A 13,261-nucleotide genomic window follows, 5' to 3' on the forward strand; every position below is an offset into this window, starting at 1 on the left:
ACGCTTTAAAACCGCTAGCTAATGCCTTCCTAGAGGAAAGTAATACTTCGCCTTGGACAGAACAATTAATGGTGGCGTAGAAATCCATTTGGCTAAAGCATTACTAGGAACTGATGTCGAACAGTTCAGTGCTCCCAGTTTCACACTAAACTTAACATAACATTCTCCTTGCTGTGACTTTTAGATGTGCTGAAAATAAAGGCAGGAATCTGCTCAAGAATGCCTATGGAGTTACAATGGAGTCATAATGAAGTCTAATATAACACATCACCTATTCAGAGACATATTAAATTTTACATTGAAATAATATTCCTTACTGTCCACAAAGGGAGATTCTTTATGTTCCCGTAAAAAGTTGCCTAATGCGAGTGCACTGCAAAGACATAGCTATAGGTGCTGCGGACATAGCTATTACAACCAGGCCCCGTCCTGTACCTAAGAAACCAGCATAATGATGACTTCTATTAAAATGAATGGGCCAGACTATGGGCAGCAGAGTATGAGGACAGGTCTGCTCTTTTATTAGTCAACAACACTAAAAAATATATTATGCTCTTTGTTCAATAGAGGCAATAGGAGAATATTGGGGAGGTTTATGAAAGGTTGGGGATGTTTAATAGTGGGGAGGTTTATCAAAACTTGTGCAGAGTAACAGTGGAGCAGTTGACCATAGCAACCGCTCATACTCAAGCTTTAGGTTCTGTTCACACAAGCATATTCTGCTGCGTATTTTTGTATTTTTCGTATTGCACCAAATAGACTGGAATCTGATTAGTTGCTATAGGCAATTGTTACTGAACAAGGTTTGTATTCATAAAGGGAGGCCTTCCCCCACCTATCTCCGCTTCCCCAACCTTCTCACAGTGATCAATGACCTGCTATATATGGGACACATAGCAGTCAGTCATGAATCCCCACTAAGAGGGTAACTGGTGGCTTATGAATATACAAGACTTATAACCACATGTCTGTTGTATTCACTGCTGACTCCTTTGAGTTTATCAACATTCCAATTAATGTAATTTTCCTTGTTTATAGGCTGTATAATGTATGATATCATTGGATATGAAGGTCTGGGATGTCAGAAGTGGTTAATGCTGTACACCCCATGTATACATACAAAAGTGATACACGCAGCAGAGGGCTTGCTCATGTTAATGGCCAGAAAATAGTCAGCTGGAGGGAGATTTATCAAAGTCTGTGGAAAGGAAATGTTGTCCAGTTGCCCATAGCAACCAATCAGATTGCATTTTTTTTTTTCATTTCTAACCAGGCCTCTGAAAAATGAAAGAAGTAATCTGATTGGTTACAATTGGCAACTGGACAACTTTTTCTCTGCACAGGTTTTCAGAATTCTTTTCCCCCTGGTGGTCATGTATGGGCCTTTTCCTGTGTGTAAATGTTCTTTTGCTGACCTTAAAAGTTCCATAGACCATGCTATTGAGTATTGCAAAATAAACACCTACATATGAGAAGAGGCCTGAACGTAAAGAATGGACCCCCTGTGGTACACCTTGTGTATGTCGGCATGTATTCTACCTGCAGAATTGCATTTGTCCATAACAATATTCTCAGTCATATGTCACATGGATGCCATATAACAGTGGTCTCATAACTGTGGCCCTCATATTGAAGGATCTCCGGGCATGCAGAGAATTGTAGTTTTGCAGCATCTTGAGGGGCCACAGTTTCAAGACAACTGTTCTACGAGTATTCACATCTGCAAAGCAGCTTGATAATACTGAACAGTACCACAGTAAAGCCTTGGGGGAGATTTATCAAAACCTGTCCAGAGGAAAAGTTGTCCATAGCAACCAATCAGATCGCGTCTTTCATTTTTAACAAGGCCTCTGCAAAATGAAAGAAGCAATCTAATTGGTTGCTATGGGCAACTGGGTAACTTTTCCTTTACACAGGTTTTGATAAATCGCCCCCTTGGTGTATACGTAAGGTAATATGTATTAACATTACTATAGTTCACTACAAAGTGATTATATGGTGACCAACCCATTTAAAGTGAAGTTGTTAAAGATGTACTCCGGTGCTTACACATCTTATCCCCTTTCCAAAGGATAGGGGATAAGATGCCTGATCGCAGGAGTCCCGCAGCTGGGGACGCCCGAGATCATGCATGGGGCACCCCGTTTGTAATCAGTCCCAGGAGCGTGTTCGCTCCTGGTCTGATTACCGGCGACCGCAGGGCCGGCGGCGTTTGACGTCACGCCTCCGCCCCCCGTGTGGCGTCATGCTCCGCCCCTCAATGCAAGCCTACGGGAGGGGGCGTGATAGCTTTGACGCCCCCTCCCGTAAGCTTGCATTGAGGGGCAAAGCGTGAAGTCACACGGGGGAGGAGGCGTGACGTCACACGCCGCCGGCCGTGCGGTCGACCATAATCAGACTCGGAGTAAACACGCTCCGAGGACTGATTACAAACGGGGTGCCCCGTGCATGATCCCGGGCGTCCCCAGCTGCGGGACTCCCGCGATCAGGCATCTTATCCCCTACCCTTTGGATAGGGGATAAGATGTGTAAGCACCGGAGTACCCCTTTAAAGGGGTACTTCAGTGGAAAACTTTAATACTCAGTACTCTGTGCTCTCTCCTGTCTAATAGTACTCCTCTGTGCTCTCTCCTGTCTGATAGGACTTCTCTGTGCTCTCTCCTGTCTGATATTGTTCTGCTGTGCTCTCTCCTGTCTGATAGTACTCCTCTGTGCTCTCTCCTGCCTGATAGTACTCCTCTGTGCTCTCTCCTGTCTGATAGCACTCCTCTGTGCTCTCTCCTGTCTGATAGGACTCCTCTGTGCTCTCTCCTGCCTGATAGTACTCCTCTGTGCTTTCTCCTGTCTGATAGCACTCCTCTGTACTCTCTCCTGTCTGATAGTACTACTCTGTGCTCTCTCCTGTCTGATAGCACTCCTCTGTACTCTCTCCTGTCTGATAGTACTCCTCTGTGCTCTTTCCTGATTGATAGTACTCCTCTGTGCTCTCTCCTGTCTGATAGCACTCCTCTGTACTCTCTCCTGTCTGATAGCACTCCTCTGTGCTCTCTCCTGTCTGATAGGACCCCCGGGATCTTGCACGCGGCACCCAGTTTGTAATCAGTCCCCGGAGCGTGTTCGCTCCGGGTCTGATTACCGGCGACCACATGGCCGGCAGCGTGTGATGTCACGCCTCCGCCCCTGTGTGACGTCATGCTCCGCCCTTCAATGCAAGCCTACGGGAGGGGGCGTGATGTCACATGGGAGCGGAGGCGTGATGTCACCTGCCGCCGGCCGTGTGGTCGCCGGTAATCAGACCCGGAGCCAACACGCTCCGGGGACTGATTACAAACGGGGTGCCGCGTGCAAGATCCCGGGGGTCCCCAGCAGCGGGACTCCCGCGATCAGGCATCTTATCCTCTATCCTTTGTATAGGGGATAAGATGTCTAAGCACCGGAGTACCCCTTTAAATTGCATAAGTTATCACAAGTCAAATAACTCCAAAATGCTATAAAAGCATAGAACAAAGTAGAATTCTTCCCAAAGTAGAATGCTTCTCTATCTTTAAACCTTAAGAAGGTCAAATGTTCCAAAGATTTACAATTTTAATGGATTAAAGTCTGTAGATATAGTAAGCACATACCTGCTCCAATAACTCGTTCAATAGTTATACTGGAAGCATCGATTTCTTTGGCAAATTCATGCACTGCCTGGCTTGGGTCCTCATAGGTATGAGGGTCAATGTATGTCTTTATTCCTGGAAGCTTAACTGTAGTGGAACAGAAGACTAGCTCCTTATTAGTTGTCACTGTGATATAAAGGCTATTATTACATTATATACAGGCACTGTTATTACAATATATATATGATTAAAAAAATATATGTATAAAGTTGCTAAGCAAATTAAGTATAAACAGTGTAACCTGTAATGAATGTTTGCAAGTGGGAAGGGGATGAAACTCACATCCTTTCAGCTACATGTATTTCAGGATGCTTCTACCTTACGAGTCCGGCGAAGGACCACTTAGTAGCAAAGTAGAAAACATAAGGCTGAGTTTACACAACATTTTGGGTTTCCGTTTCACTGTTTTCATTTTAATACGTTTAGGTTTGCAGTCTACATAAGTGTAGTTGCCTATTGGAAACTACAAAAAAAAAACATTAAATACATTTAAAAAAAGGATATTCTGCGATGCATTTTTTCTTTGTATTACAAGTCATTGAGAAAAAGATTTAGCTGTATTGCATACAGGAGAATCGGTTTTTAGCATCTGTTTAACAGTACTGAAGAAACTGAATTTATTTATTGGCAGGGGGCACATGGTAGATGTTCACACTGGTATGGTGCTCTGTGTTGGCCATTGTAGCTGTGATGTTTTGTCTGTGGGGTCGTGTGGCCCGGAGCTGGGGGCTTGGTCGGGCAGCAGTGGGACTGCCTGGCCAATGGGTCATTACAGCTGTAGGCTTGGTGTCACGGAGGCAGTGGTTGCCGCACGGCACTACGCCAGTGTTAGGTTAGGGACCCACTCTGACTAGGTGGCCTTGATGTGGCGAGTGGGCTTCTACTTTTTGATCAAAATGTATACTAACAACCTGTTAGTTTATGAAATTATGCTGAAAAGCAAGTAGATTAAATACAAACTGTGAATGTGTGGCTATGTTTCTGTTTCTCTACTTTTGTTTTTACTTTATTTATGTTCATATTTAAATACACTAACTCCTTAAGGACAAAGGGCGTACCTGTGCGCCCTGCGCCCGCTCCCCTTCTATGAGGTAGGCTCAGGAGCTGATCATGCATCATAGCGGGGTGGTCCAGGAAGCTATTGCGATGATGCCCAGCATTAATCCCTCAAAGTTGATTGCAGCAACTAAAATAAAAAAAACAGTCCTGGCAGCTTAGGAGAGCTGATTGGGACCACCGCGGTAATACCATGGTGTCCCAATCAGCTGAGAGGACAGCGGAAGGGCCTTTACCTGCCTCCTCACCATCTGGTCAGTGGCTCGATGCTCCAGGAAGCCTCGGCAGTCTGGAGCAATTGAGCACCGATAACACTGATCAATGCTAGGTATGGCAATGCATTGAAGAGTGAATTCAACCCAAGGACTGCATATAATAGTCCCCTATGGGGACTAAATAATAGTGTAAAAAAAAAAGTTAATTAATGTGTATTAACCACTTCCCTATTCAAAGTTTGAATCATCCCCTTTAAATATAAACATATGTGGTATCGCCGCGTGCGTAAGTGTCCAAACTATAAAAATATGTTAATTGAACCGCATGGTCAATGGCGTATACATAAAAAAAAAACAAAGTCCAAAATTGCGTATTTTTGGTCACTGCATACCATAAACATTTTTATAAAAAGCAATCAAAAAGTCCAATCAAAAGAAAAATGGTACTGATAAAAACTACAGATCACAGTGCAAAAAATGACCCCCCATTTAGCCTGAATATGGAAAAGTAAAAAAGTTAAAGGGGTCAAAAGGAGACAATTTTAAAGAGTAACCATATTTTCTAAACTAACTCAGATTATATTTCCTAACTACTCCTAACACCCCTCCTGCCCTTTAAAAATGTTCCAAGCTTTAAAAAGCTGTAGATGATACCTTTCCTCTTGCTCATACTGTGAGTGAGCTCCCAGTGTGTGCTCCCAATAGTGCATGCACTATTTCTCCCGTTACTATCTTCCGTTACAAAATAATGGCCGTTATTAATATCGGGCTATAACGGGTTAAAACGGCAATTAGAAAAATCCCATAGCCTATAATGGAATTTTCTAACGGCCGTATAGGATTTTCTAACGGCCGTTTTCAGCTGATTTTCAGACGGAACTTCGTACGGATCTTTAAAACGGAGTAATTTTGTAGTGTGAAACAAGCCTAAGAATTTTAACAGCAAGTAAATAGTAAAGTGTCTAATAATTACAAAAGGAACAATACATTTAAAGTTTAGTTTGGTAACAGGTACTCTTTAAAGATACCAATTTTCGTGCAAAAAAGTTATATTTTTTTTAACAAAAGTAAAATAAAATCAAACCTATAAGTTGGGTATCAATTTACTTATATGGACCTACAGAAGAAATATAAGGTGTCACTTTTACTGAAAAGTACACTGCAGAAACGTAAGCCACCAAAATTTACAAAATGGTGATTGTTTTTTTTCCACTTTTGTCCCACAAATAATTATTTTTGGTTTTGCCATAGATTTTGTGGTCAAATGATTGTTGTCATTACAAAGTAATATTGGTAGCACAAAAAAACAAGTCCTCATGTAGGTCTGCAGGTGGAAAACTGAAAGCGTTATGATTTTTAAATGGTGAGAAAGAAAAAATGAAGGTCCTTAAGGGGTTAGTCTATGTGCTTAGGGTGTTGATATCAAGGAGTCATTGTTTATTCTAAATTAATAAGGATATAACAGTAAACATTTGATACTTACTGTGTCCATTGTGAAAATGCATCTTTTCCTCTTCTGGATCTTGTTTAGCTTTGCTGTAGCCACATCGTCTGCAAGAGATAATCTCAATGTTAATATGTACTATTAATAAATGAAAAGTTTATTTCTACTTCATTATTAAAGATCAGAGTAATTCCCTTTTTATTGGTTTATCTTTTTGTTAGGCTGGGCTTACATATGTCCAATGTTCGGCTCAGTGAACCCAGCCTAAAACTTGCCGCAACTAATCCTACAACTAATGACAAAAGTGCATCATATGCCATCAGTTATTTAGGATCCGGTGGCCATATTTGATGTGCAGAATTTGAAGCTGCAGATTTTATGCTGAAGCTTTCAATGTAAACTGTATGCAGGCATGCACCTGTATTATGCCAACATAATCAGCAAAACCAGGTGCATTTTTATAAGGTACTGTATTTTTTTTTTTATTAACTTTTTTTTGTCTATACAGTAATTTGTGTTAAAACACAATAAAAAATATTCTTTATCTGTAATCAAACAAAATTTAGATAACTATACAGCGCATTTTTTTGTCAGCATGATAAAATACTGGTGTGAATTAATCACAAGGTTATTTAAAAATGTAGCATTTAGGTAAGTATTTTGTAAGCCACAACTAGGGTTGTGTCCAAAATACGTAAGACATATAAGAATTTCTATTGTACCATTTTTTTTTAATTGATTCATTATTTATTTTTTTACAAAAACTCTGTGTTATTGATTATTATTGTTATTGTTGTTCACTTCAAAGTATATAAATATATATCCCAATACCCAGTAATGTAAAATACAGTATGTTTTAACTTCATCAAGTCTAGACAATTTTTATTTAAGCCTGAAATTGCCAAGGGTGTAAAAAGGGCTTTGTCATTGCTAAATGGTTCATAGTATATTATCTAAAGCAAGATTAAAAAGGCGATAAAGGCAGCTTATTTTTCATTGTGAATTTCTCTGGAGGTCCATAAATATATACAGCAGCATGTCATATTAACATACAAAATTAAGTCGTGAAAACCCCCAACGTGTCATAAAAACATGTCTCAACATGATGCACTGCATATCCGCCATAAAGCTATTGCAGGTTTATGTTGGCATCACAGCAATAGTTCAGCTTCACTAATAATGCATGGCAGGAAACCTGTCCATGAAACATTATCTACCATAGAGCTTCCAGATGTACTAAATTTACTGATCAGATAAACAGGCTATAAATTTGTCACTTAGTGAACAAATTATGCCCCGTAACGTCTGGCATGTAAATGTTGGATTGCTGGAAAACAGATGTGCAGTGGTTTCAACTCTAGTCAGTGGCTTTAGTCCCAAAATAAATTCAGGCTTCACTAATGGGATGGGTCAAATAATCTTTTTGCTTATATATATATTTTTTATTTCTTTTTCTAATAGATATTGTAAAGTAAAACATGTACTGCATCTAATTGTTTACGCTATACATCTTTAAAATGTCCAACCCAAAATGCCCTATATCTTGTAAAATTGAAATCAAATAAAAATGTCGACCGTAAAACATATTTTAGGTTTTGATTTTGAATAATTAAACAAACATTACATGAACCAATAGTGGACACAAATGTAAGAAATAGTTCACAAGTGTAGTATAGACGGCACGGCACTGCAGTCCCTTGGAACTGACACGATGTGGTGCAGCTGGATGTAATTGTGTTTGTGGTGGTGGTGCTCTGGTATTATAACAGCGGAAACTTGTAACAAATATGCAGTAGAATAAAAGATGAACCGGCAGACTCACCACTTTTCTTCTTCTTCTTTATTGCATTAGCAAAGCAGTAGCATACTCACATATACGGGGTGTCGGGGTGAACAGTGGGGGGATACAAATGCAACAGATTACCGTGCTTCCTCCGGCCACAAGAAGCACGGTAAACCGTGCAAAACGGAATCTGTTGCCTTTTGTATCCCCCCACTGTTCACCCCGACACCCCGTATATGTGAGTATGCTACTGCATTGCTAATGCAATAATGCAATAAAGAAGAAGAAGAAAAGTGGGGAGTCTGCCGGTTCATCTTTTATTCTACTGCACATTTGTTACAAATGTAAGAAATACTGTAGTATATCTTTTTGGAGAAAATACTTCCTCCGTCCCTAATAAACTTTCATTCACTCTGAAAAAGAAGCGTAGTTTCATCCTGTGTCTACAGGAAAGACTAGCAGCATACTGAGGAATCAGATTTAATGCTGCCTTTAGGAAGAGGTGGGAAGAAAAACAGGAAGGGGAAGCGAGTTCAGAGAGCAGAGAAAGAGAGAGAGATACACACACTGAGAGAGTGCAAAGAGATTACACAAGCTGATTGTCACCCTAGGTCTTGTTTCAAAGCTTAGACTAAAACAGACTTCTCTATAATGTCCTCCATGCTGCTGCCACTTCTTAGAGCATTTTATAAAAAGACAGAATAGCATGATTCCCTTTTCTGTGTATGTAGAATGTATGGGAGCCATCATAAAGGGAAATCTACATCATCTATCTTACAGACAACTGAAGTTAGAGATTAAGACTGCAAAGCAGAAATCTTACTTATTCTCAATCAACCACATGGCTATGTGAACTGAAGTGCCAACATGTCAAAAATGCATTCATCAAGATTTATACTGATTCTACTTTTGTATCTCCTAGATATCCCTGGTGTGGTAAGACAGCTGTCTCCAGAGCTGAATATATCTGCTTCTCAGAGCAGATTCTATGCAAGTGCTATTGTAGACCCCTCTGTCAAGCTGAGAAAATGCTGCAGCTTCAGAGGTTTCTGGCTTACCATTCTATATATACCAGGTAGAGTAGGAGAAAATGCAAGACTAAAAATGTATATCCATTTTGGCACATCTACTGAATTTAACATAGTAAATCTGTTGAGGAAAAAAACACAAGTCATTTTTTCTGGTGGTACATTTAACAATAGATAATGGAGGAATTAACTAACACTGTTCATTTTTAGGCAGTGTAAACCTAGACAGAGAGTCTACAAATGCAAAAGATTATATAGTTATATTGTAGACTGTGCAGTCCAAGGTTTTACCCAACAAAATCAAAGGAAGGTCCGCACTGCAGATAAGTGTTGGTGCCCGAGGACCAGGTACGAATATAATAAGAAAAAAAGGGTCCCGGCACTCAAGTTTCTTGCTAATCTTTACGTTTTATTCATGCAGTTTGCGTAGCATACATCACAGTATGAGTTACGGCTCAACAGCCTTTATCAACTGTGTATAGGTATCAGTTAGGACGCATCTTATACACCAAATCTGACTCACAGATACCCCATCATCTCAATTAGTACTATCATTCAGAACACATGATTAAAGAAATGGAAAACTTTTTAAACACAATAAATGCTTGAAAATACTTTAATAATTCTTGACGAAGATTCCATCAGAATACAGATTAATTTAACTCTCTGTGAAAAGAATAAAATCAGCAGTCACATTGACCAATGCATGACATTTATGTCAATGCAATAACTGTGATAGTTCATAGTCGCGGTTCTAGGGTCTAATTTCTTAATATCACCTCCCATCCAAGGCTGTATTACTTCATCTATTAATAGGTATTGTAATATTGCTATGGAATGATTTTTATTCTTGAAATGGGCCGGAATGGGAAGAAGAAAATGTTGACATCTGATGCTGGATGCTGGAGGGGAGGTGATATTAAGAAATTACTTGTACAGAAAGAAGCATTCTGGATTCACCATCTAGGGACCCTGGAACCACGCGGTATGAACTGCGACTATGAACTGTCACAGTTATTACATTTACGTATATGTCATGCATGGGTCAATGTGACTATTTGCTGATTTTATTCTATTTCACAGAGAGTCAAGTAAATCTCTATTCTGAAGGAATCTTGGTCAAGAATTATTCAAGTATTTTCAAGTATTTATTGTTTTTAAAAAGTTTTCCATTTCTTTAATCATGTGTTCTGAATGATAGTACTAATTGAGATGACGTGGTATCTGTGAGTCGGATGTGGTGTATAAGATGCGTCCTAACTGATACCTATACACAGTTGATAAAGGCTGTTGAGCCGTAACTCGTACTGTGATGTATGCTATGCAAACTGCATGAATAAAACGTAAAGATTAGCAAGAAACTTGAGAGCCGGGACCCTTTCTTTCTTATTACAGGGTTTTACCCTAGGCTCTATAAGTGTTGCAGGAACTGTCTCTAGGAGGTGGTATGCTTTTGTCATATTGCATATGTCATCTAAGTATTATGGTGAAAGCAAACAAGTCAGATTTGCTACAGAAATTTTAGAGACTGCTCCGTTCATCTGATTTGGGCTTGCAGAAAACCATGTGACTGCTGCAGAATTGTCTACATTCACAATATCTAAATACATAGCACTTCCGTTATGCTTTTTATTACTTATTGAAATGATTTAATTTTCAGGAATTGCATTTAGTATACCTAAACAAAACATTAACTACATAATCAATACCAGAGAAGGAAGTGAACTCCAGAGATAGACCAATTCATTTTCTAACTGTGAATACAGAATTAGATTTCAATCATTAATGGCTGTGATTCCCTGCAAGTCGAGACCTAATGGTTGCAATTTATGCAAATACATTTCTATTTTGTCTTGTTCTGGCCCCAATTATGCGGATAATTACTGGAAACTTTCCGGAAAGACAAATTAACCATCCACAGTCACTGTCAATACAGCCATCTTGACCCTTGTGAAGAAAAACTAGGCAGGAGAGGGTTAAGAAATAATCCTATTATTTTGGTGGAAAACTATGTGGCTGAAATTTAATAGGAAACCTAAACTTATTACAGAGTTGATTGGAAAATAAAAATAATTTAGGAAATAAAATTGCATAATAATGGATATTTGTGTTGTGCTGATGAAATTTAGTTTATTCTAAGTTTCAATCCTTACAATGCAATCCAGATGGGAAAACAGTTTTTAACTATGAGAGGGGCATACAAGACATTATGAAAATTATGTGTTTTTATAAGTCTACACACAAACTGGTTCTGAAATAAATAACATGTAAACAGGTTATTTGTTGAATATAATATGGTACTACAATGTGGACAATTCATAATAAGAATAGGAATTAGTAGTTCTTGGTGTTAGGACACTAGATTGTGTTCTGGATGGTCTAACAAAGAGATGGTAAAACTGACGATTAGATGTCTCAAAGTGTCACCAGCCTAATTGACTCATACAAAGACTTGTGTCTTGGCTGTTTTCTGTATATGTGTATATCTAATAAACTACCTTAAGGCTAATACAGAAGAGAGAAGCAACACAGTCATGTGTGAAGAAGGAATCACTGTGGAGCAAGTGCAAAAAATTATTTTCGCTGACTGTGACTGTTGTAGGACACCAGGAATCTGAATAATCTAAGTCAGGGTTCATAAAAAATAACAACCCAGCTCTCAATACATTAACAACAAAGATGGGCCCACACTATTTCTCTGCTGTACAGAAGACAGAGAGTGACAACAGTGCTATATTTTTGCATAAAGTGATAGAGTTTGGTTCTAAGGTCAGCAAGTACCAACTTGCTTATATCTACATGGTAATCCTTAGGATGTCTTTTTAGATAGTGGTATATTTTCCTTATTTTTTAATGCAGTATATTTCACTACACTGTTTCCTTCACATATTTAGAATTTTCTTAAAAGATTGAATATTAGAAAAAAAAAGGCCCCTTTACAGTTATTGGGCCAAGGATCATTTGGAGCACTTATTCCTGATATATAGGCCAGCTGATCGTATCTTTTGTGGCTCCAGTAAAATCATTAAAATCATTTTACAAAATCATTTTATTGTCCGAGCATCACACTGTATTACTCTGTATAAACAGGGGATGTGCACCCAACAATAATGACCATTTGTGAGGCCTGACCAGGCAATTATTTATGCCATGAATGCCAAGTACGGAGATTGGTGGTTGTTATGAGGGCCTACTTGGCCCATCTACAAGGGCCTTAGGATCCTCAATTCTTATAAATATAAATTTTAGATTAATATAAATGTTATAGTATTAATGTTCCTTTTTGATCAAGTATGCATTGGGGATCTGAATTAAGAGTATTTCTGGAGGACAGATGGCTAAATATCTTACACTTTGTTCAATTGTTTTGATCACACAATGGTTCTACTTATGACTTTTCACAAATTACATTATTGAATATCTGTTCCATAATTTTTAGCTGATAAGAGTCAATGGGAATACATAAAGAACATGCGTTCCAATTTTGTATAGTTCAAATATGCGTATTTGCTCTATTTTGAAGATCCGCATTTCAGCAACCTTACCAAAAGAAAGAAAAAATTCTTTAACAAAAAAAGTCAATCCTTTAACAAAAATTTAAAAAAAACTAAGAACAAAAACAGGACACATTGTAAAACATAAGATCATCATCGTACATCTATAAGTGATCCATATTTTCATTCAGAATTAAATAAAAAGGCCTAAAGCCTTTCCTTGCTCTTTACTTAGCCTAGCCTAGCCTCTATAGCTAAGGCTAAGCTCACACCACATTTTAGCATCCTGTTCTTCCTCTTTGAAAAAAACTTTTTTTTAACAGGAAACAAGAAGCTCAGTAGAACATTTTCCTGTATGCATTTCATAATCTATTTTTAAAGTGTTTAATTCAATAAAAACATTTTTTAAAGGGGGTTATCCATGAATAGAAAAACAGAGATAATTTCTTTAAAAAACAGCTCCACATTTGTTCCCAGGTTATGTGTGGTATTACAACTTTGCTCCATCCACTTCAATGGAAGTGAGCCGCAGGACCACACCCAAGCTGGAGACAGATGGGGAGCCGTTTTGAAAGAAAG

At 38.7% G+C, this 13,261-nt stretch overlaps 1 protein-coding gene across 4 annotated transcripts in view; it reads right to left on the reverse strand.

Annotated features, from left to right (window-relative positions):
• EPHA5 (EPH receptor A5) overlaps window positions 1-13,261 on the reverse strand; it is a 384,474-nt gene that overhangs the window by 37,502 nt on the left and 333,711 nt on the right. For 3 of the 4 annotated variants that reach the window (XR_008891897.1, XM_056568880.1, XM_056568878.1), the window contains exons 9-10: window positions 6,417-6,484; window positions 3,624-3,767 (exon numbers count right to left, since the gene is read on the reverse strand). Coding sequence is in view for 3 of the 4 variants with exons in the window: in XM_056568880.1 (XP_056424855.1) it covers window positions 3,624-3,767; window positions 6,417-6,484 (212 nt within the window). In the remaining variant the exon portion in view is untranslated. The remainder of the gene's footprint in view (window positions 1-3,623; window positions 3,768-6,416; window positions 6,485-13,261) is intronic. The other variant, XM_056568879.1, reaches the window with a different exon arrangement.

This window comes from Hyla sarda, chromosome 1, assembly GCF_029499605.1.
Source record: "Hyla sarda isolate aHylSar1 chromosome 1, aHylSar1.hap1, whole genome shotgun sequence".
Classification (NCBI taxonomy): domain Eukaryota; kingdom Metazoa; phylum Chordata; class Amphibia; order Anura; family Hylidae; genus Hyla; species Hyla sarda.